General features: G+C 33.3%; 1 protein-coding gene across 1 annotated transcript; it reads right to left on the minus strand.

The window, feature by feature from the left end:
• Window positions 1-221: 221 nt before the first annotated feature.
• Window positions 222-26,524, minus strand: LOC121205968 (COP1-interactive protein 1-like). The gene is made up of 3 exons (XM_041076116.1): window positions 26,374-26,524; window positions 1,206-1,345; window positions 222-1,091 (listed from the first exon to the last, which is right to left on the minus strand). Exons 1-3 carry the CDS (start codon window positions 26,522-26,524, stop codon window positions 222-224), a joined length of 1,161 nt encoding a protein of 386 aa, XP_040932050.1.
• Between the last annotated feature and the right edge of the window lie 74 nt (window positions 26,525-26,598).

A 26,598-nucleotide genomic window follows, 5' to 3' on the forward strand; every position in this document is an offset into this window, starting at 1 on the left:
TATGAGATGCAAATGAATACAAAAAGGCATCGATCTCGATTCAATCTCATATAGAAAAATTTATTTAGAAAAAGAATATCTTTACATATAAATGGATTACATATACGCCTTTGCCCTAATGCCCAAAGTTCTAACTTTATCTAATAAAAGGGCTAACTCTTGACTTTATCAGACGCTGACTCATACATCATACTCAAAGCATCAGCTCGTACTGCTAAGTCTCAAACATATTCAGTAACCTCTCGGATCTGGGCTATAGCCTCCCCAATAATGTAATCCCTATCTCTGACTTGACCTTTAACTTGATGGAGCTCTTCTTTGAGACAATCTTCTTGCGCCTCGAGCTGCTCAATCCGAAGTTCACCATCATGCAATGGCACTTCCAAATCTTCAACCTTACTTTTTAGCTCTTCTAACTTGACCGTAGAATCATGGTTTCGATGCCAACGAAGGGATCTTCCAAGCTCAGTTACCTTGGTCTTCAACCCTTTATTCTCTTCCTCTAACGCCAAATTCTGCGACTGCATCTCTTGGAACTTCCTCTCCCAATACTCAGCTCTAGCCTTTTCCTCTTGGACCTCTTTCTGCAACTGATCTGAAGATCCTCCTACTCTCGCTCTCCTCAAGGATACTTGTGCCTTTTTGTAATGCTCCTTTAGATCATCTCGATCTTCCTCAATCTTTCTATTTTCTTTACTCTCTTTCTCGACCTCCATCTTTTGAACGTCGACGTCCAAGCTCAAGTACATCTTTTCTTCTTCGAGCTTTGCTACCCTCTTCTCGAACTCCAAGTTCTTTCTCTCGAACTCTTGCTTCATAATTTCTAACTCTAAGGGCATTACCCGCAAATATTCCTCTATCAGTTGAGCTCCTTCCACGTTTGGCTTAGGGATTTTATCATTAACCCTTCTGCCTCTCCATTCAACGTATTCTGGTGTCGTAGCAGGATTAATGGCCACTCCATTCAACCGATAAGCCTTCTTCCAAGCACTAGAAACTTCGCTAACATTCCTCTTGTAATTGGCTCCTCTATATACAAACTCACTTTGAGCTAACCCCTGAGTCGCTGGTACGAACTGTCTCAATCCATGCTGCCTCAGCACGAGCAAAGGGGCATAACCAATGGCACCCCAAATTCCCAACAGGGGGACCCAATCGAAACTGCTGCATCGGTAAAGAATCTCACCAGGAATCATCTACGGAACCCTCCACTCGACATCTTTCGACTGAAGGTTCTGAAGTAGCGCTATCCAATTCTCTTCTGGAACATCAACTCTCCTAGTTGAAGCTACTATGTCCTTCAACGGTGAATAATCCTCGAAGAAGACCCGATAAACCACCCTATCTATCAATCAAAAATGACTGTAGAACTAAGCCAAAAGTAACTGAGCACACCCTATAAACCTGCCATGTAATATCCTGATTTTGGGCCTAGTCAGAATGGTGGTTTCGAGACTACAAATCTGAGATAGAAATAATTATTTTGAGTTCTATGATATTATTGAATGATTGTGTGAAAATTTCGTGAAGAAATTCTATGCATAAAGTGCTTAATTTGAAATTAGAGATTAAATTGAATAAATTGCAAAACTTGTGTTCTAGAAGCATTTTGCACAAAATTGAATTAGATTATTAATTAGAGGTCCTTAAAGAGTAATTTGACCAACTTCTAAAAAAAATTTGGACAAAAATGGGCTTGGAAGGGTAAAAATTTTAAAAATAGTAAAAAGGGCATTTTGGTCATTTAGGGGTAAAATGAATTAAAAGACAAATTTTAAAACTCAAATGTGTCCATCTTCAACCCCATGGCCGAATATAGCAAGGAGAAACCATGTCTAGGGTTTTTCAAGCTTCCAAGCTCGATTGTAAGTCCGTTCTAGCCTCGTTTTTAATGTTTTTTTACGTTTTTGGAGTCCCGGTAACTTGATTTAGCTTATGCTAGCAATAATTTAACCTAGGGTTTATATTTGGAAAAATACCCATAGGTGAAATTTTTGTATTTTGGTGTTTTATGATAGAATATGAGGTTTTAAATTATGTTAGACAACTTGTGCTACTCGGTTGTAAGTGAAAACGAGCAAAAGGGCTTAATTGGTAAAAATACCTAATAGTCATAAGTACATGTTAAAGTGAGAATTTGATGTTGCCATAGAAGGGAAAAATGATCAGCATGTCATAAAACATAAGAAAATAGGCTGAAGTTTAATTTACAAGCTTTGGGGAAAAAGTGTAAGTATGCAAAAGTTTAGGGGCAAAACTATAATTTTTCCAAAATATGATTTTGGGTCAATTTGAATAATGTGAGTCCTAATTAGACTATATTTTAAATAATATATCAAGGAAAACTGAAATTCAGGCTAAAATGGGAAAAAATACCAAGTTGTGGACGAAATGGTAAAAGCAGCCATTTTCGCATACGAGGTAAGTTCATATGTAAATGTTGGTAACATAGTTATTATTTTAAATGTTTTAATGTTATTTAAATGATATGATAATTATTATGAAATATTATACTTGTGCTAATTGTTTGATAATATGTCAAATTATGTGATATACTTGGAAAATGTGAAATACTACCGAGTATCGGTATCGGCATTCCGTAGAAGATGGTTGAGACATATGATTGGAAAAAAGGTCCCGTTGAACCTTACGAATGGATTAGGATACAAGTGACATGTCACTAGGATATTTGGGCATCCGAACTCGTTGAGTTGAGTCCAGTTCACTTATGGATGCGAATGTCCGAACTCGTTGAGTTGAGTCCGAGTTCAAGAGATGTAACTAGGCATCCGAGCTCGTTGAGTTGAGTCCGAGTTCACTTATGGATGTGAACACCCCGAGCTCGTTGAGTTGAGTCTAAGTTCACTTATGGGCGGGTTACATGGTAGCTTGGCTACATATGTGGCACTTATGTGCAAACTTTCCATGTATCCGAACTATATTCCGATGTGTTCAACGGGTAAAATTCTACTCAAATGGAGGAATACTCGAGATGAAAGGGACGTATTGGTAAGTGTTGTGAAATGGATACTTTGAACAGGTATGTACTTAACCCTCAGGTTGAAAACTCGATATAACAACAATATGGTAAGATGATAAATGAAAATATGATATGAATGTCTTGGTGATGATTATGCAAATGATGTTTTATGTTTGCTTATATGGTTATGTTACTTGCTATTTGCATGTGAACTTACTAAGCATTTATGCTTACTCCCTCCTTTTCATTCCTTGTAGTTTTGACAAGCCAGCTCGGAAATTGGGAACGGTTGGAGGCTCGCTCACACTATCCGTGTATCATCTTGGCATAATGGCTTGTATATTTTGAGCATGGCATGTATAGCATTATAATCATTTTGTGTATATGGTCTTATGATATGGTTATTGAGTGGTATGGAAATGCTTGGTAATGATTAGCCATTGGAATGGCTAATCATGATCATATTTGGTGTTATGTATGCTAAATTGCTAGCTAATCCATGGAAACCATGAAATAGGTAAAATTTACCATAAAATAGATTCAGACAGCAACAGTGACGTGAGTTTGAAAATTCATTAAAAATAGTATAGATATAATTAGATGATGAATAAAATATGGAATTTAATAATTATGAGTCTATTTTCATATGGATGGAACAAAACAGGCATATGAGTTATATTTTATGAGATGTTTAAATTTTTGTGAAACAGGGCCAGAGCTATTTCTGGATCCCCTGTTCTGATTTTAAAAATTCATCATAAATTTTACAAAAATAATTAGAAGTCATGCTTTATATGTACAGATTCCTTATTGAGTCTAGTTTTATTATAAATAAATGGCATAGTCATTTAGTCTCTTTACAGGGAGATATCTGATTTGTAATACACAGAGGTCAGAGCAGTCGAACCCTGAAATAGGAGAGACTTTAACTAAAAAACTGTAGTAATTGGCTTGACCAAAACTTCTAGAAAAACATTAGCAAATATATATATGAGTTTAGTTTCAGGAAAAATTTACAGAATTTGATTTCGAGTTTCAGAACTCGAGATATGAATTTTTAAGCAACTGTGATGCAGATTGCTAGCTTGACTGGAAATTTTAAAAATAAATTGTTTGAGCTGTTTAAGTAATGAATTAAGTCTGTTAACACCTCGTTTTCGACTCCAGTGATGGTCTCGAGTACGGGGTGTTACATTTGGTGGTATCAGAGCAGGTTTAGTCAGTTCTCGGACTAACTTAGCATGTGTAAAAGTTTAGCTATACATGCCACTGATCTGTGATAGTGTGATGTCTTCCGACGCGTATAAGTACCGTCTTATTTAGACAGGGTACTCTCCAACCGAGCTGCGCTGACCATGTTCAATGTTATGTGAAGGTATTTGAGTAAAGTTATGATTATGATAAGTCTCGGTTCAGAAAAGTATGAATAAAAGTTTATGATACATATGTGATAATATGTGAGATGAAAGTTCATGTTGTGATAAATATCCATATTTGCTTAATGCTCATATGATGTAGTGTATGTGGCTTACTTGATAAGATGAACGGAATAAATAGAAAGTAGTAGAGGTATAAATAAAGGCCATAATATCATGATACGAAAGAAAATGTCTTTGTCTTGATTGGACGTTGAATGTTGATGACTGTTAATGATATACAATTTTTATGAGATAAAGGATTATAATGAAATGAACTTATCTATGTTAAATTGTTGGACTGAATTATATGATTGTAATGATATGTACATGATGATGCACGAAATGAAAGTTGTGATTGTGATGCAAATATCTATGTTTGTTTGGCCTTATATGATGTCATGAGCATGAATTAATTTAATTAAATGAATGGATAAGTAAAGCTATCTAGAAACATAGAATGTATGCATAAGTATATAGTCTAAATGGGACAATAGGAAAATTGGTGTAAACAAACATGAATGTTGCATTGCCTGAATGAATGACATGATTTTGATGATGTTGCTATGATGATGGAAGTTGTGTCATATGTGTATGTATAAGAAAGTCGAGTCAGAGGTCCTACAACCCCTCCCCCTTACCGAAGTGGTACTTATAATGGAATTTCATGAGATTTGTATTACATAAGTTTCCGGTTGAGAACCCAAGGAGTTCAGTAATAGAATAATTATAAGTATGATCAGAGACTGAAAATGAGCTGATAAGTAAAGTCAGAGCCAGTAAAGTATCGGATTGATAAAAAGATTATTGGAATTATGCACTGTCCCAGTTAGAGAATGAATTCTTTTTGGAAAATCGAATTACTCAGGTGCAAGGTCGAGAAAAGTGTAAATCAAAATTTATTCAGAACTTGCCTTCTTTATTGAATGGTTTAATATGAAATTTGTGACGGCAGAACTAGTTGGGGAAATGATATTTGAAATGTGAACTATCTGAGTGTGACAGTTATGACTGGACAGATTTAGCAATCTCTTTTGAGATGTTCTATGTGTTTACCCGTTCTCAGAAATATTTCTATGGCTATTGATCTTCTAAAGAAATTCTTGTTATATGGGAATGTCTTCTAATTCTAGTGTTGGATGAAAGCATTGGTAGTCTGACTGGTTTAAAATTTATATTGCTCTATTTCATCGGGTATTCTATTTCATTTCGTCTGATAAGAATTGATGAGAAAATACATATGATATTATGATTCTGTTTCTTCTACTTGATGCTTCATCTGATATATATGTATGTGAAGATATATTGTTCTTGCTATATTGGATTCCAGTGGGATTAAATGATGTTTTCTTTTGGACTTTCTTTCTTTGAAGAATTATCGGGGTATTCTGTATTTTCTCTATGAGTTTGGTTTTCGATTCTCCGGCATAGTATCGTATCTTGGGTTTATTTATCCTGGATCTCTTCATTCTGGGTTTCTCTATCTTGGATTTCTTTATTCGGTTTTCTTGTTATCTTTGTTCCATATTTTTTCAATTAAGACTCATGTTCGAAGTGCGTTCTTCAGCTCGTGATAATCATGTCAAATATGAGTATACTTCTAATTTGATCTTGGTAATGTGGTGATTTTAGTATTGGGATTTTTTCTAATTTCTGTGTAAGGATTTGACATTAGTAAAGGCATAAGTGATAAAAGCGCGAGTTTCAGTCGGTATGGTGAATTATTTATTTGAAAGATTTCATGTGACAATTATGTCAGGATTATTTTTCTCAAGTCTGATAATAGAATTTTATTTTTGTACTGATAAAATAGTAAATAGTCTGAACGAGAAGTGTATATTTATTAGAAAGAGTTGGATATTAGTTAAAGTCACTACGAATGATAAGGTTTTAGTCTTGTGAAAGCTGAAAAGTTTATTACATGTTGACAGAGTTCGGATAGATGAGAATATTGGTAACCAAAGCGTCTGAACTAGACTAGTCTACATTGAGCAAAGACTTCCTGACTTTCAGTAATGTACTGTTGTATGAATTGTGATGTGTTTCAAGACAGTGAGGTAATGTGATAGTTTAGAGCATTCGATGTTACATAAAATCTGAGTTGTTAAAGAGGTTAAAGCCGAGGATTGGGATCTATCAAAATTATCCTTGCCAGTGTTGATATTGGGATGGAAATGAGAAGGATTATTCTTGAGGCCATATCAGAATTATTTCCATGGCGGAAAGAGGAAAATGTGATGTATCCTATTGTTAAATGTTTGGCGAGATCTATAAATCATATCGGTATTGAATGAATTCCTACTCATCTGATTCATGGAATTTCAGGTCTCTTCGATTGTTGGATTTCTTGGAATTCCGGTCTCCATTAAATCAAGTTGAGATCTGGGTTTTATGTCATGATATCATGGGAAACTGAGAAGGGTTAAAAATTTAAGAACAGTTGAGAGTTGAGACTGTAAGCTTTCAGATCATATGAGAAATTAAAGAGATGTATAGCCTAAGTGAAAGATCTTTGGCACTGAATATGAGATTAAAAGTGAAGACCACTTTTCTGGTAAGATTTTCGAGGACGAAAATCCCTAAAGGGGGGAGAGTTGTAATATCCTGATTTTGGGCCTAGTCAGAATGGTGGTTTTGAGACCACAAATCTGAGATAGAAATAATTATTTTATAATATTTTGAGGTCTATGATATGATTGCATGATTGTGTGAAAATTTCGTGAAGAAATTCTATGCATAAAGTGCTTAATTTGAAATTATGGACTAAATTGAATAAATTGCAAAACTAGTGTTCTAGAAGCATTTTGCATAAAATTGAATTAGATTATTAATTAGAGGTCCTTAAAGAGTAATTTTACCAACTTCTAAAAAAATTTGGACAAAAATGGGCTTGGAAGGGTAAAAATTTTAAAAATAATAAAAAAGGCATTTTGGTCATTTAGGGGTAAAATGAATTAAAAGACAAATTTTAAAACCCAAATGTGTCTATCTTCAACCCCATGGCCGAATATAGCAAGGAGAAACCATGGATAGGGTTTTTCAAGCTTCCAAGCTCGATTGTAAGTCAGTTCTAGCCTCGTTTTTAATGTTTTTTTACGTTTTTGGAGTCCCGGTAACTTGATTTAGCTTATGCTAGCAATAATTTAACCTAGGGTTTATATTTGGAAAAATACCCATAGGTGAAATTTGTGTATTTTGGTGTTTTATGATAGAATATAAGGTTTTAAATTATGTTAGACAACTTGTGCTACTCGGTTTTAAGTGAAAACGAGCAAAAGGGCTTAATCGGTAAAAATACCTAATAGTCATAAGTACATGTTAGAGTGAGAATTTGATGTTGCCATAGAAGGGAAAAATGATCAGCTTGTCATAAAACATAAGAAAATAGGCTGAAGTTTAATTTACGAGCTTTGGGGAAAAAGTGTAAATATGCAAAATTTTAGGGGCAAAACTGTATTTTTTCAAAAATATGATTTTGGGTCAATTTGAATAATGTGAGTCCTAATTAGACTATATTTTAAATAATAGAGCAAGGAAAACTGAAATTCGGGCTAAAATGGGAAAAAATACCAAGTTGTGGACGAAATGGTAAAAGTAGCCATTTTCGCATACGAGGTAAGTTCATATGTAAATGTTGGTAACATAGTTATTATTTTAAATGTTTTAATGTTATTTAAATGATATGATAATTAGTATGAAATATTATACTTGTGATAATTGTTTGATAATATGTCAAATTTTGTGATATACTTGGAAAATGTGAAATACTACCGAGTATCGGTATCGGCATTCCGTAGAAGATGGTTGAGACACATGATTGGGAAAAAGGTCCCGTTGAACCTTACGAATGGATTAGGATACAAGTGACATGTCACTAGGATATTTGGGCATCCGAACTCGTTGAGTTGAGTCCGAGTTCACTTATGGATGCGAATGTCCGAACTCGTTGAGTTGAGTCCGAGTTCGAGAGATGTAACTAGGCATCTGAGCTCGTTGAGTTGATTCCGAGTTCACTTATGGATGCGAGCGCCCGAGCTCGTTGAGTTGAGTTCGAGTTCACTTATGAGCGGGTTACATGGCAGCTTGGCTACATATGTGGCACTTATGTGCAAACTTTCCATGTATCCGAACTATATTCCGATGTGTTCAACGGGTAAAATTCTACTCAAATGGAGGAATACTCGAGATGAAAGGGTCGTATTGGTAAGTGTTGTGAAATGGATACTTTGAATAGGTATGTACTTAACCCTCAAGTTGAAAACTCGATATAACAACAATATGGTAAGATGATATATGAAAATATGATATGAATGTCTTGGTGATGATTATGCAAAGGATGTTTTATATTTGCTTATATGGTTATGTTACTTGCTATTTGCATGTGAACTTACTAAGCATTTATGCTTACTCCCTCATTTTCATTCCTTGCAGTTTTGACAACCCAGCTCGGAAATCGGGAACGGTCGGAGGCTCGCTCACACTATCCGTGTATCATCTTGGCATAATGGCTTGTATATTTTGAGCATGGCATGTATAGCATTATAATCATTTTGTGTATATGGTCTTATGATATGGTTAGTGAGTGGTATTGAAATGCTTGGTAATGTTGGAATGGATAATCATGATCATATTTGGTGTTATGTATGCTAAATTGCTAGCTAATCCATGGAAACCATGAAATAGGTAAAATTTACCATAAAATAGATTCAGACAGCAGCAGTGATGTGAGTTTGAAAAATCATTAAAAATAGTAGAGATATAATTAGATGATGAATAAAATATGGAATTGAAGAATTATGAGTTTATTTTCATATGGATGGAACAAAACAGGTATATGAGTTATATTTTATGAGATGTTTAAATTTTTGTGAAACAGGGCCAGAGCGATTTCTGGATCTCTTGTTCCGACTTTAAAAATTCATCATAAATTTTAAAAAAATAATTATAAGTCATACTTTATATGTAATGATTCCTTATTGAGTCTATTTTTATTAGAAACAAGCAGAATAGTCATTGAAACTCTGTACAGGGAGATATCTGATTCGTAATACACATAGGTCAGAGCAGTTGAACCCTGAAACAGGGGAGAATTTAACTAATAAACTGTACTAATTGGCTTGACCAAAAATTCTAGAAAACAATTAGTAAATATATATATGAGTATAGTTTCAGGAAAAATTTACGGAATTGTATTTCGAGTTTCGTAACTCGAGATATGAATATTTAAGCAAATATGATGCAGATTGCTAGCTTGACTGGAAATTTTAAAAATAAATTGTTTGAGCTGTTTAAGTAATGAATTAAGTCTGTTAACACCTCGTTTTCAGCTCCGGAGACGGTCTCGGGTACGGGGCGTTACATTTGGTGGTATCAGAGCAGGTTTAGTCGGTTCTCGGACTAACTTAGCATGTGTAAAAGTTTAGCTATACATGCCACTGATCTATGATAGTGTGATGTCTTCTGACGCGTATAAGTACCGTCTTATTTAGACAGGGTACTCTCCAACCGAGCTGCGCTGACCATGTTCAATGTTATGTGAAGGTATTTGAGTAAAGTTATGATTATGATAAGTCTCGGTTCAGAAAAGTATGAATAAAAGTTTATGATACATATGTGATAATATGTGAGATGAAAGTTCATGTTGTGATAAATATCCATATTTGCTTAATGCTCATATGATGTAGTGTATGTGGCTTACTTGATAAGATGAACGAAATAAATAGAAAGTAGTAGAGGAATGAATAAATGTCATAATATCATAATACGAATGAAAATGTCTTTGTCTTGATTGGTCGTTGAATATTGATGAATGTTAATAATATACAATTTTATGAGATAAAGAATTATAATGAAATGAACTTATCTATGTTAAATTGTTGGACTGAATTATATGATTGTAATGATATGTACATGATGATGAACGAAATGAAAGTTTTGATTGTGATGCAAATATCTATGTTTGTTTGGCCTTATATGATGTCATGAGCATGAATTAATTTAATTAAATGAATGGATAAGTAAAGCTATCTAGAAAACATAGAATGTATGCATAAGTATATAGTCTAAATGGGACAATAGGAAAATTGGTGTAAGCCAACATGAATGTTGCATTGCCTGAATGAATGACATGATTTTGATGATGTTGCTATGATGATGGAAGTTGTGTCATATGTGTATGTATAAGAAAGTCGAGTCAGAGGTCCTACAACCCCTCCCCCTTACCGAAGTGGTACTTATAATGAAATTTCATGAGATTTGTATTGAATAAGTTTCCGGTTGAGAACCCAAAGAGTTCAGTGATAGAATAATTATAAGTATGATCAGAGATTGAAAATGAGCTGATAAGTAAACTCAGAGCCAGTAAAGTATCGGATTGATATAAAGATTATTGGAATTATGCACTGTCCCAGTTAGAGAAGGAATTCTCTTTGGTAAATCGAATTACTCGGGTGCAAGTTCGAGAAAAGTGTAAATCGAAATTTATTCAGAACTTGCTTTCTTTAGTGAATGGTTTAATATGAAATTTGTGACGAGAGAACTAGATGGGGAAATGATATTTGAAATGTGAACTATCTGAGTGTGACAGTTATGACTGGACAGATTTAGCAGTCTCTTTTGAGATGTTCTATGTGTTTACCCGTTCTCAGAAATATTTCTATGGCTATTGATCTTCTGAAGAAATTCTTGTTATATGGGAATGTCTTCTAATTCTAGCGTTGGATGAAAGCATTAGTAGTCTGACCGGTTTAAAATTTATATTGCTCTATTTCATCGGGTATTCTATTTCATTTCGTCTGATAAGAATTGATGAGAAAATACATATGATATTATGATTCTGTTTCTTCTACTTGATGCTTCATCTGATATATATGTATGTGAAGATATATTGTTCTTGCTATATTGGATTCCAGTGGGATTAAATGATGTTTTCTTTTGGACTTTCTTTCTTTGAAGAATTATCGGGGTATTCTGTATTTTCTCTATGAGTTTGGTTTTCGATTCTCTGGCATAGTATCGTATCTTGGGTTTCTTTATCCTTGATCTCTTTATTCTGGGTTTCTCTATCTTGGATTTCTTTATTCGGTTTTCTTGTTATCTTTGTTCCATATTTTTTCAATTAAGACTCATGTTCGAAGTGCGTTCTTCAGCTCGTGATAATCATGTCAAATATGAGTATACTTCTAATTTGATCTTGGCAATGTGGTGATTTTAGTATTGGGATTTTTTCTAATTTCTGTGTAAGGATTTGACATTAGTAAAGGCATAAGTGATAAAAGCGCGAGTTTCAGTCGGTATGGTGAATTATTTATTTGAAAGATTTCATGTGACAATTATGTCAAGATTATTTTTCTCAAGTCTGATAATAGAATTTAATTTTTGCACTGATAAAATAGTAAATAGTCTGAACGAGAAGTGTATATTTATTAGAAAGAGTTGGATATTAGTTAAAGTCACTACGAATGATAAGCTTTTCGTCTTGTGAAAGCTGAAAAGTTTATTACATGTTGACAGAGTTCGGATAGATGAGAATATTGGTAACCGAAGCGTCTGAACTAGACTAGTCTACATTGAGCAAAGACTTCCTGACTTTCAGTAATGTACTGTTGTATGAATTGTGATGTGTTCAAGACCGTGAGGTAATGTGATAGTTTAGAGCATTCGATGTTACATAAAATCTGAGTTGTTAAAGAAGTTAAAGTTGAGCATTGGGATCTATCAAAATTATCCTTGCCAGTGTTGATATTGGGATGGAAATGAGAAGGATTATTCTTGAGGCCATATCAGAATTATTTCCATGGCGGAAAGAGGAAAATGTGATGTATCCTATTGTTAAATGTTTGGCGAGATCTATAAATCATATCGGTATTGAATGAATTCCTACTCATCAGATTCGAGGAATTTTAGGTCTCTTTGATTGTTGGATTTCTTGCAATTCCGGTCTCCATTAAATCAAGTTGAGATCCGGGTTTTATGTCATGATATCATGGGAAACTGAGAAGGGTTGAAAATTTAAGAACAGTTGAGAGTTGAGATTGTAAGCTTTCAGATCATATGAGAAATTAAAGAGATGTATAGCCTAAGTGAAAGATCTTCGGCACCGAATATGAGATTAAAAGTGAAGACCACTTTTCCGGTAAGATTTTCGGGGACGAAAATCCCTAAAGGGGGGAGAGTTGTAATATCCTGATTTTGGGCCTAGTCGGAATGGTGGTTTTGAGACCAAAAATCTGAGATAGAAATAATTATTTTATAATATTTTGAGGTCTATGATATGATTGCATGATTGTGTGAAAATTTCGTGAAGAAATTCTATGCATAAAGTGCTTAATTTGAAATTAGGGACTAAATTGAATAAATTACAAAACTTGTGTTCTAGAAGCATTTTGCATAAAACTGAAATAGATTATTAATTAGAGGTCCTTAAAGAGTAATTTGACCAACTTCTATAAAACATTTTGGACAAAAATGGGCTTGGAAGGGTAAAAATTTTAAAAATAGTAAAAAGGGCATTTTGGTCATTTAGGGGTAAAATGAATTAAAAGACAAATTTTAAAACCCAAATGTGTCCATCTTCAACCCCATGGCTGAATATAGCAAGGAGAAACCATGGCTAGGGTTTTTCAAGCTTCCAAGCTCGATTGTAAGTCTGTTCTAGCCTCGTTTTTAATGTTTTTTTACGTTTTTAAGTCCCGGTAACTTGATTTAGCTTATGCTAGCAATAATTTAACCTAGGGTTTATATTTGGAAAAATACCCATAGGTGAAATTTGTGTATTTTGGTGTTTTATGATAGAATATGAGGTTTTAAATTATGTTAGACAACTTGTGCTACTCGGTTTTAAGTGAAAACGAGCAAAAGGGCTTAATCGGTAAAAATACCTAATAGTCATAAGTACATGTTAGAGTGAGAATTTGATGTTGCCATAGAAGGGAAAAATGATCAGCTTGTCATAAAACATAAGAAAATAGGCTGAAGTTTAATTTACGAGCTTTGGGGAAAAAGTGTAAATATGGAAAATTTTAGGGGCAAAACTGTAATTTTCAAAAATATGATTTTGGGTCAATTTGAATAATGTGAGTCCTAATTAGACTATATTTTAAATAATAGAGCAAGGAAAACTGAAATTTGGGCTAAAATGGGAAAAAATACCAAGTTGTGGACGAAATGGTAAAAGTAGCCATTTTCGCATACGAGGTAAGTTCATATGTAAATGTTGGTAACATAGTTATTATTTTAAATGTTTTAATGTTATTTAAATGATATGATAATTAGTATGAAATATTATACTTGTGATAATTGTTTGATAATATGTCAAATTATGTGATATACTTGGAAAATGTGAAATACTACCGAGTATCGGTATCGGCATTCCGTAGAAGATGGTTGAGACACATGATTGGGAAAAAGGTCCCGTTGAACCTTACGAATGGATTAGGATACAAGTGACATGTCACTAGGATATTTGGGCATCCGAACTCGTTGAGTTGAGTCCGAGTTCACTTATGGATGCGAATGTCCGAACTCGTTGAGTTGAGTCCGAGTTCGAGAGATGTAACTAGGCATCCGAGCTCGTTGAGTTGATTCCGAGTTCACTTATGGATGCGAGCGCCCGAGCTCGTTGAGTTGAGTTCGAGTTCACTTATGAGCGGGTTACATGGCAGCTTGGCTACATATGTGGCACTTATGTGCAAACTTTCCATGTATCCGAACTATATTCCGATGTGTTCAACGGGTAAAATTCTACTCAAATGGAGGAATACTCGAGATGAAAGGGTCGTATTGGTAAGTGTTGTGAAATGGATACTTTGAATAGGTATGTACTTAACCCTCAAGTTGAAAACTCGATATAACAACAATATGGTAAGATGATAAATGAAAATATGATATGAATGTCTTGGTGATGATTATGCAAATGATGTTTTATATTTGCTTATATGGTTATGTTACTTGCTATTTGCATGTGAACTTACTAAGCATTTATGCTTACTCCCTCATTTTCATTCCTTGTAGTTTTGACAAGCCAGCTCGGAAATCGGGAACGGTCGGAGGCTCGCTCACACTATCCGTGTATCATCTTGGCATAATGGCTTGTATATTTTGAGCATGGCATGTATAGCATTATAATCATTTTGTGTATATTGTCTTATGATATGGTTATTGAGTGGTATTGAAATGCTTGGTAATGATTAGCCATTGGAATGGCTAATCATGATCATATTTGGTGTTATGTATGCTAAATTGCTAGCTAATCCATGGAAACCATGAAATAGGTAAAATTTACCATAAAATAGATTCAGATAGCAGCAGTGATGTGAGTTTGAAAAATCATTAAAAATAGTAGAGATATAATTAGATGATGAATAAAATATGGAATTGAAGAATTATGAGTTTATTTTCATATGGATGGAACAAAACAGGTATATGAGTTATATTTTATGAGATGTTTAAATTTTTGTGAAACAGGGCCAGAGCGATTTCTGGATCTCTTGTTCCGACTTTAAAAATTCATCATAAATTTTAAAAAAATAATTATAAGTCATACTTTATATGTAATGATTCCTTATTGAGTCTACTTTTATTAGAAGCAAACGGAATAGTCATTGAAACTCTGTACAGGGAGATATGTGATTCGTAATACACATAGGTCAGAGCAGTTGAACCCTGAAATAGGGGAGACTTTAACTAATAAACTGTACTAATTGGCTTGACCAAAAATTCTAAAAAACAATTAGTAAATATATATATGAGTATAGTTTCAGGAAAAATTTACGGAATTGTATTTCGAGTTTCATAACTCGAGATATGAATTTTTAAGCAACTATGATGCAGATTGCTAGCTTGACTGGAAATTTTAAAAATAAATTGTTTGAGCTGTTTAAGTAATGAATTAAGTCGTTAACACCTCGTTTTCGACTCCGGCGACGGTCTCGGGTACGGGGCGTTACATTTGGTGGTATCAGAGCAGGTTTAGTCAATTCTCGGACTAACTTAGCATGTGTAAAAGTTTAGCTATACATGCCACTGATCTATAATAGTGTGATGTCTTCTGACGCGTATAAGTACCGTCTTATTTAGACAGGGTACTCTCCAACCGAGCTGCGCTGACCATGTTCAATGTTATGTGAAGGTATTTGAGTAAAGTTATGATTATGATAAGTCTCGGTTCAGAAAAGTATGAATAAAAGTTTATGATACATATGTGATAATATGTGAGATGAAAGTTCATGTTGTGATAAATATCCATATTTGCTTAATGCTCATATGATGTAGTGTATGTGGCTTACTTGATAAGATGAACGGAATAAATAGAAAGTAGTAGAGGAATGAATAAATGTCATAATATCATGATACGAATGAAAATGTCTTTGTCTTGATTGGTCGTTGAATATTGATGAATGTTAATAATATACAATTTTTATGAGATAAAGAATTATAATGAAATGAACTTATCTATGTTAAATTGTTGGACTGAATTATATGATTGTAATGATATGTACATGATGATGCACGAAATGAAAGTTTTGATTGTGATGCAAATATCTATGTTTGTTTGGCCTTATATGATGTCATGAGCATGAATTAATTTAATTAAATGAATGGATAAGTAAAGCTATCTAGAAAACATAGAATGTATGCATAAGTATATAGTCTAAATGGGACAATAGGAAAATTGGTGTAAGCCAACATGAATGTTGCATTGCCTGAATGAATGACATGATTTTGATGATGTTGCTATGATGATGGAAGTTGTGTCATATGTGTATGTATAAGAAAGTCGAGTCAGAGGTCCTACAACCCCTCCCCCTTACCGAAGTGGTACTTATAATGGAATTTCATGAGATTTGTATTGAATAAGTTTCCGGTTGAGAACCCAAAGAGTTCAGTGATAGAATAATTATAAGTATGATCAGAGATTGAAAATGAGCTGATAAGTAAAGTCAGAGCCAGTAAAGTATCGGATTGATATAAAGATTATTGGAATTATGCACTGTCCCAGTTAGAGAAGGAATTCTCTTTGGTAAATCGAATTACTCAGGTGCAAGGTCGAGAAAAGTGTAAATCGAAATTTATTCAGAACTTGCCTTCTTTAGTGAATGGTTTAATATGAAATTTGTGACGAGAGAACTAGATGGGGAAATGATATTTGAAATGTGAACTATCTGAGTGTGACAGTTATGACTGGACAGATTTAGCAGTCTCTTTTGAGATGTTCTATGTGTTTACCCGTTCTCAGAAATATTTCTATGGCTATTGATCTTCTGAAGAAATTCTTGTTATATGGGAATGTCTTCTAATTCTAGTGTTGGATGAAAGCATTGGTAGTCTGACTGGTTTAAAATTTATATTGCTCTATTTCATTGGGTATTCTATTTCATTTTATCTGATAAGAATTGATGAGAAAATACATATGATATTATGATTCTGTTTCTTCTACTTGATGCTTCATCTGATATATATGTATGTGAAGATATATTGTTCTTGCTATATTGGATTCCAGTGGGATTAAATGATGTTTTCTTTTGGACTTTCTTTCTTTAAAGAATTATCGGGGTATTCTGTATTTTCTCTATGAGTTTGGTTTTCGATTCTCCGGCATAGTATCGTATCTTGGGTTTCTTTATCCTGGATCTCTTTATTCTGGGTTTCTCTATCTTGGATTTCTTTATTCGGTTTTCTTGTTATCTTTGTTCCATATTTTTTCAATTAAGACTCATGTTCGAAGTGCGTTCTTCAGCTCGTGATAATCATGTCAAATATGAGTATACTTCTAATTTGATCTTGGCAATGTGGTGATTTTAGTATTGGGATTTTTTCTAATTTCTGTGTAAGGATTTGACATTAGTAAAGGCATAAGTGATAAAAGCGCGAGTTTCAGTCGGTATGGTGAATTATTTATTTGAAAGATTTCATGTGACAATTATGTCAAGATTATTTTTCTCAAGTCTGATAATAGAATTTAATTTTTGCACTGATAAAATAGTAAATAGTCTGAACGAGAAGTGTATATTTATTAGAAAGAGTTGGATATTAGTTAAAGTCACTACGAATGATAAGCTTTTCGTCTTGTGAAAGCTGAAAAGTTTATTACATGTTGACAGAGTTCGGATAGATGAGAATATTGGTAACCGAAGCGTCTGAACTAGACTAGTCTACATTGAGCAAAGACTTCCTGACTTTCAGTAATGTACTGTTGTATGAATTGTGATGTGTTCAAGACCGTGAGGTAATGTGATAGTTTAGAGCATTCGATGTTACATAAAATCTGAGTTGTTAAAGAGGTTAAAGTTGAGCATTGGGATCTATCAAAATTATCCTTGCCAGTGTTGATATTGGGATGGAAATGAGAAGGATTATTCTTGAGGCCATATCAGAATTATTTCCATGGCGAAAAGAGGAAAATGTGATGTATCCTATTGTTAAATGTTTGGCGAGATCTATAAATCATATCGGTATTGAATGAATTCCTACTCATCAGATTCGAGGAATTTTAGGTCTCTTTGATTGTTGGATTTCTTGCAATTCCGGTCTCCATTAAATCAAGTTGAGATCCGGGTTTTATGTCATGATATCATGGGAAACTGAGAAGGGTTGAAAATTTAAGAACAGTTGAGAGTTGAGATTGTAAGCTTTCAGATCATATGAGAAATTAAAGAGATGTATAGCCTAAGTGAAAGATCTTCGGCACCGAATATGAGATTAAAAGTGAAGACCACTTTTCCGGTAAGATTTTCGGGGACGAAAATCCCTAAAGGGGGGAGAGTTGTAATATCCTGATTTTGGGCCTAGTCGGAATGGTGGTTTTGAGACCAAAAATCCGAGATAGAAATAATTATTTTATAATATTTTGAGGTCTATGATATGATTGCATGATTGTGTGAAAATTTCGTGAAGAAATTCTATGCATAAAGTGCTTAATTTGAAATTAGGGACTAAATTGAATAAATTACAAAACTTGTGTTCTAGAAGCATTTTGCATAAAATTGAAATATATTATTAATTAGAGGTCCTTAAAGAGTAATTTGACCAACTTCTATAAAACATTTTGGACAAAAATGGGCTTGGAAGGGTAAAAATTTAAAAAATAGTAAAAAGGGCATTTTGGTCATTTAGGGGTAAAATGAATTAAAAGACAAATTTTAAAACCCAAATGTGTCCATCTTCAACCCCATGGCTGAATATAGCAAGGAGAAACCATGGCTAGGGTTTTTCAAGCTTCCAAGCTCGATTGTAAGTCTGTTCTAGCCTCGTTTTTAATGTTTTTTACGTTTTTTAAGTCCCGGTAACTTGATTTAGCTTATGCTAGCAATAATTTAACCTAGGGTTTATATTTGGAAAAATACCCATAGGTGAAATTTGTGTATTTTGGTGTTTTATGGTAGAATATGAGGTTTTAAATTATGTTAGACAACTTGTGCTACTCGGTTTTAAGTGAAAACGAGCAAAAGGGCTTAATCGGTAAAAATACCTAATAGTCATAAGTACATGTTAGAGTGAGAATTTGATGTTGCCATAGAAGGGAAAAATGATCAGCTTGTCATAAAACATAAGAAAATAGGCTGAAGTTTAATTTACGAGCTTTGGGGAAAAAGTGTAAATATGCAAAATTTTAGGGGCAAAACTGTAATTTTTCCAAAATATGATTTTGGGTCAATTTGAATAATGTGAGTCCTAATTAGACTATATTTTAAACAATAGAGCAAGGAAAACTGAAATTCGGGCTAAAATGGGAAAAAATACCAAGTTGTGGACGAAATGGTAAAAGTAGCCATTTTCGCATACGAGGTAAGTTCATATGTAAATGTTGGTAACATAGTTATTATTTTAAATGTTTTAATGTTATTTAAATGATATGATAATTATTATGAAATATTATACTTGTGATAATTGTTTGATAATATGTCAAATTATGTGATATACTTGGAAAATGTGAAATACTACCGAGTATCAGTATCGGCATTCCGTAGAAGATGGTTGAGACACATGATTGGGAAAAAGGTCCCGTTGAACCTTATGAATGGATTAGGATACAAGTGACATGTCACTAGGATATTTGGGCATCCAAACTCGTTGAGTTGAGTCCGAGTTCACTTATGGATGCGAATGTTCGAACTCGTTGAGTTGAGTCCGAGTTCGAGAGATGTAACTAGGCATCCGAGCTCGTTGAGTTGAGTCCGAGTTCACTTATGGATGCGAACGCCCGAGCTCGTTGAGTTGAGTCCGAGTTCACTTATGGGCGGGTTACATGGTAGCTTGGCTACATATGTGGTACTTATGTGCAAACTTTCCATGTATCCGAACTATACAACGGGTAAAATTCTACTCAAATGGAGGAATACTCAAGATGAAAGGACTTACTGGTAAGTGTTGTGAAATGGATACTTTGAATAGGTATGTACTTAACCCTCAGGTTGAAAACTCGATATAACAACAATATGGTAAGATGATAAATGAAAATATGATATGAATGTCTTGGTGATGATTATGCAAATGATGTTTTATGTTTGCTTATATGGTTATGTTACTTGCTATTTGCATGTGAACTTACTAAGCATTTATGCTTACTCCCTCCTTTTCATTCCTTGTTGTTTTGACAAGCCAGCTCGAAAATCGGGAACGGTCGGAGGCTCGCTCACACTATCCGTGTATCATCTTGGCATAATAGCTTGTATATTTTGAGCATGGCATGTATAGCATTATAATCATTTTGTGTATATGGTCTTATGATATGGTTATTGAGTGGTATGGAAATGCTTGGTAATGATTAGCCATTGGAATGGCTAATCATGATCATATTTGGTGTTATGTATGCTAAATTGCTTGCTAATCCATGGAAACCATGAAATAGGTAAAATTTACCATAAAATAGATTCAGACAGCAGCAGTGACGTGAGTTTGAAAAATCATTAAAAATAGTAGAGATATAATTAGATGATGAATAAAATATGTAATTGAATAATTATGAGTCTATTTTCATATGGATGGAACAAAACAGGTATATGAGTTATATTTTATGAGATGTTTAAGTTTTTGTGAAACAGGGCCAGAGCGATTTCTGGATCCCTTGTTCTGACTTTAAAAATTCATCATAAATTTTAAAAAAATAATTCGAAGTCATGCTTTATATTTACAGATTCCTTATTGAGTCTAGTTTTATTAGAAACAAACGGTATAGTCATTGAAACTCTGTACAGGGAGATATCTGATTCGTAATACACAGAGGTCAGAGCAGTCGAACCCTAAAATAGGGGAGACTTTAACTAATAAACTGTACTAATTGGCTCAACCAAAAATTCTAGAAAAAAATTATTAAATATATATATAAGTATAGTTTCAGGAAAAATTTACGAAATTGGATTTTGATTTTTGGAACTCGAGATATGAATTTTTAAGCAACTGTGATGCAGATTGCTAGCTTGACTGGAAATTTTAAAAATAAATTGTTTGAGCTGTTTAAGTAATGAATTAAGTCTGTTAACACCTCGTTTTCGACTCCTGCGATGGTCTCGGGTACGGGGCATTTAGTAACTTTCTTTGTTATAAATAATATATTTTTTTGTCATAACTTCATAAAGTTATTTTTTATAAATAAGTTATGGTAATAAAAATTATAACATTTTTATAAATAAATATATTATTTTTATAATATATAGCATGAACACATAAATAAGTTAAGTCCATACTTATTGGCCATAATTTTTTATAAATAAATATATTATAATACTTTTATAACATTTCAAATTTTTTATAATATTTTTTTATCCTAATTTTAGAATTTTTTCCATAACCATCCCAAAAACTCATACGTGTTCATACTTATAATATAATTTTTATAACTTGTATAAAAATAATTTTTTAAAATTAGATTTAGATGAAATTACTTGCGTAATTATTTCAATCCTCGCCCTCTCCCCTAATAATTGGAAAGTGTAAATAGGGTGTTCCAACTACACCCAATTCGATAGGACTCACCAATTACAATGGTTACCTAAGCGTGTTACTCTTGTATAATTACAAATAATTACACTCGAATCTAATTATTAGGTGATTTTTCAAATACTACTTAGAGAACTTATTCAAATAAACTATTATAATTTAGGGGTAATTTTAAATATCTCGGCCTTTTTAAATTTTCAAAAATGAATTTAAAGATAAAATTAAATGAATATAATATATTATGCAAATATGAGATAAATTAAAGAATTATATGAAAACAATATGAAATAATTAAAACACAATGAAGCATACAAACGGTTCAAATACACAAATGTGACGAAATTTACATATAACAATTATTAACATGAAAAAAAACACAAACACAATATGAAAATATTATTTTAAATTTAATCATTACTAAAAATAATACAGAATATGTGATAAATTTAGACATAAAAAATGCATAAGTTATTCTCTTGAAAATAGTAGCTACGAAAGCCTATGCAAAACACAATATGCCACAAAAATAATATAAAAATGATATGCATTAAAAAAATAAAAATTTATGCAAAACAGAGGGTAAACTACACCAATTATTCTTACACTTTGTTTAAAATTACATTTCGGTCATCTTACTTTGAAAAGTTACATAATAGTCACTAATGTTATCAAATTGTTACATTTTTGTCTCTTGGTTGTTAACTAATGTAATCTCCCCAACCCAGCCTAGACATTTGACTCAAATCTGGAGGATTACATTAGCCACTGAAGTGACCTAGTGAGCTATTGCAGTTTTGAAAACAACCACTTTAAAACATTTGTTTAATTTAGTAAAAAAATTAATTAAATACCAATTTATTAATCTTCAAATCTTAATTAAGATATAGTAGCAAAAAAGTGATAAGTGGTTGTTTTTAAATAAAAATTGGAGTTTCATGCATAGCTTATTGATAATCATATCTTAATACCCTAAAGTAAAATTAAGTGTCATGCAAAATAAAATCAAAAACCCAAGTCTCATGCCACATTATAAAATAAAATATTACAGTCCTCAAATAATATAATAAATCATATAATGAACCTAAAATAATTTTGAAATTAGAAATCGAGCGGAGACCCTCCGGATACCACATCCGAGTCCGAACCTAGTGGGTTATCTGTAAGGATGAAAATTAAAGGGGGAGTAAGCTATGATGCTCAGTGTGAGTTCCATCACAAGTAAATTGGTGCCAAACAGCAATCCAAGCACATGTAATAACAGTTCTCAATACATTAGTAATCATATAGCATGGCAGAAACTAACAATTCATTCAAGCATGTTAATGTGCGATGATGCAATATAATTAGCAATTTCATCTTAACAGTATAAATAGGTCCTACCCCACCGCTACACTCCATAGTAAGAATTCCCCAAAATTCTTATATCCTAGACACTCCAGTTTAGAGATAAACCACTATTTTTTTAGGTTAATATGCTGCCAGTAGTTGTGAATACACAACGGGTTTATAGATAATAGCTGCCAGTATAAGTTGTGGATAAACCACGAGTGCTTGCAGGTTAATACACTACCAATAGTTTTGAATACACAACGGTTTTTGCAGTTGAAAACTGCTAGTAATTTGTGGATAAACCACCAGTGTTTTTAGTTAAAATTGTCAGTACTTCTTCTTTTCAATGCGTCTCACCCCATGCAATGCAGTATGACATGCGGGCATCAATATAGTACAACGAGTTTCCAAATAATAACTGCCAGTATAAGTTTTGGATAAACCATGAGTGCTTACAGGTTGATACATTATCATTAGTTGTGAATACAAATTGGTTTTTGTAGATGTTAGCTGCTAGTATAAGTTATGGATAAACCACGAGTGCTTACAGGTTAATATGTTACCAGTAGTTGTGAATACACAATGGTTTTTGCAGATGAAAGTTGCCAATAATTTGTGAATAAACCACCAGTGTTTGTAGTTAAAACTGCCAATACTTCCTCCTTTCAATGCGTCCCGCCCCATGCAACATAGTATGACGTGTGAGCACCAATACAATACAAAAACAGTAAACATGTTTAACATGAGTTTATATCAATAGTAGCAGTAGGCATGGATTTTATGCATTCAATTCAACAATATAGTAAGCATGTGGTTCATGCAATTTGTAATTGTATTATAAGAGTAAAAACAATAATTTATCAATAATTCAGTTATAGAAGGCATGTATAAATCACATAGCATACTTATATAGTAATAATCTAATCAATCAGTCATGGATTCTAGCATTAATTCTAAAATCAGTGACTCAATTGAATAAGATAAATTACTAAAAACAGTTCAGGAACCATTCATGGACTAATATGCATTAATCATAAAATTATTGGTGAAACTGTAATTTTTGAAAAGTAGGGAACACATGGCCGTGTAACCGAACCATGTGGGAAGCTATGGACAGTGTAAGGGGTACACGACCGTGTGGCTAGGCCATGTAATAGACTGATGCCATATGGCATTCAAAAATTCAACCTACAGGGGAGACACGACTGTTTGAGAATAGATTTTCCTTAGGTTTTAGGGCGGACATGGTCATGTGCAGAGGTCATGTAGTCTACACGGATGGCCTACAAGCTCGTGCGGCTGGTTGTGTGGTCTATGCTAGGCTTGATTTTGCCTTAATTTTCTCATAAAAGAATACACGCCTGTTACTGTATTCTCGAATGATGATCCTCATGTCCATGGAGACAATGGTAACCCTGATACAAAATCCATCATAACCCATTCTCATTTTCATTCTATAATCAACACAGGCTGTAGCAGTCCAGAAGGTACTTGATGCTCAGCTTTGACTTACTAACAAATAAAACATTTAGATACAAACTCTGAAATTTCACATTTCATACCTGGCCACCAATACATTTGTTTCAAATCATCGTACATTTTGTTACTACTAGGGTGTATCAAATAATTACTATTGTGAACTTCCTAAAAAATCTTTTGTATAAAATCATAATTTCTCATGACACAAATTCTATTTCGAAAATATAAACTACCATCAGAACTAACATGGAATTCTGAATTATACGTTTTTTAAATCTATTTTCGTTTAGCAACCAACTCGGAATCACTTTTCTGAGCTTTACGAATTTGCTGCAGAAATTTGATCTAGCTTTTAATTCCACTACAATGGAACCATCATCAATCAACCTCAAACGAGTATTCAAAACTCGCAAAGAAAATAAATATTTTCTACTTAAAGTATGAGCAACAACATTAGCTTTTCCTGGATAAGATAATCAATGTCAAATCGTAATCTTTTAGTAGCTTCAACCATCTACATTGTCTCAAATTTAATTCTTTTTATGACATCAAATACTTCAAGCATTTTTTATCCGTGAAGATATGATATTTTTCTCCATACAAATAGTGTCATCAAATATTTAATGCAAACACAATAGCTGCAAGTTCTAAATCATGAGTTGGGTAATTTTTCTCATGCGATTTCAATTGACGAAAAGCATAAGCTACCACTTTGCCTTCTTGCATCAAACATAACCTAATCCATTAAGTGAAGCAGCACTATAGATCACAAATTCGTTGCCAGACTCTAGCTGAATCGACACAGGAGCTTTGGTTAATAATACTTTTATCTGATCAAAACTTTGTTGGCATTTTTCAAACCATTCAAACTTAACATCTTTCTGGAGTAGCTTCGTCAACAGTGTAGAAATCATCGAAAACCCTTTAACAAATCTCCAATAATACCTGACTAAACCCAAGAAATTTCTTATCTTTGAAACCTTTCTCAGAGGCTTCCAGTCTACAATAGTTGATATTTTACTTGGATCCACTCTAATACCATCCGCCGATACAACATGTCCAAAAAGTTAAACTTCTCGCAGCTAGAACTCACATTTGCTTAATTTAGCAAATAACTATTTCTCGCGCAAAGTTTGCAATATTACTCTCAAATGTTGTTCATGCTCAATTTTATCTCGGGAAACAAATCAAAATATCATCAATGAATACAACTAAAAATCTGTCTAATACAATCGAAATATTCTATCCATCAAATCCATAAACACAGCATGTGCATTTATTAAACCAAATGACATAACTAAAAATTCATAATGTCTGTACTTGGTCCTAAAAGCAGTCTTCGATACATCAGAATCATTAACTCATAGCTGATAATATCCAAAACAAATATCAATCTTTGAAAACACTGTTGCACCTTTCAATTGATAAAACAAATCATCGATACATGGCAATGGATATTTATTTTTTATCATGACTTTATTAAGTTGTCTATAGTCGATACATAATTGCATTGACCCGTCTTTTTTATTAACAAACAATACAGGTGCACCCCAGGAAGAAAAACTAGGTTGAACAAAACCTCTGTCTGTTAATTCCTGCAACTGTGCTTTCAACTCTTTCAATTCTATAGGTTTCATTCTATACAGAGCTATCGATATTGGAGAAGTTCCCAGTGCTAACTCAATAGCAAATTCAACCTCTCTGACTGGCAATAACCCCGGTAACTCTTTTGGAAACACACCTGAGAACTCACAAGCAACCGAAACAGATTCAAATTTCGATTCTATAGCCCTGGTATCAAGTATATAAGCTAGACATGCTTCACAATCCTTCTTGACATATTTCTAAGCTTACATAGCTGAAATGATATTAGTTGAACCGTCACATCTATCTTATTAAACCCAGACTATTTCATCGTTCTGACATTTCAATAAAATTTGCTTTCGTCTATAATTCACAACAGTATTATGAAAAGTCAACCAATTTATGCCAAGAATCACATCAAACCCATCAAAGGGTAATAACATCAAATTAGCTGGAAAGTTGTAATCCTAAATCATTAAAGGACAATTTCTACAAACTTTATCAACTAACACATACTGGTCTAACAGATTAGTTACTTTGATAACAAATTTAGTTAACTCAAAAAGTATTTTCTTATCCGACACTAAAGTTATGCATATATATCCGGGCCAATCAAAGCATTAAGATTAATATCAAAAATAGAAAATGTACCGGTAATCACTTCAAGTGTTGAAGCTTCTTCACAAGCTTGAATTGCATAGGCCCTGGCTAGTGCCCAAGCCTCAAATCTAACTGTAGAATCTTTTGTTCCACTATGACTATTTCCCACATTACTACTGTTTTTGGGTGGCCTCCATCTCATAGGCGTATTACTCGACCGTGTGTTATGAGCTTTCTCTCTATCAGACCTTTTAGGACAATCTCGAAGAAAATGAT

The sequence above is a fragment of the Gossypium hirsutum genome, chromosome A09 (genome assembly GCF_007990345.1).
Source record: "Gossypium hirsutum isolate 1008001.06 chromosome A09, Gossypium_hirsutum_v2.1, whole genome shotgun sequence".
Classification (NCBI taxonomy): domain Eukaryota; kingdom Viridiplantae; phylum Streptophyta; class Magnoliopsida; order Malvales; family Malvaceae; genus Gossypium; species Gossypium hirsutum.

Coding starts and splice junctions, on each gene's coding strand:
- LOC121205968 (XM_041076116.1), bottom strand. CDS start 26,524: ATGAGATGGAGGCCACCCAAAAACAGTAGTAATGTGGGAAATAGTCAT. Junction 1,346..26,373: donor AACACTTGAAGTGATTACCG/GTACATTTTCTA, acceptor TTTGATTGATAG/ATAGGGTGGTTTATCGGGTC. Junction 1,092..1,205: donor CGAAAGATGTCGAGTGGAGG/GTTCCGTAGATG, acceptor GTGCTGAGGCAG/CATGGATTGAGACAGTTCGT.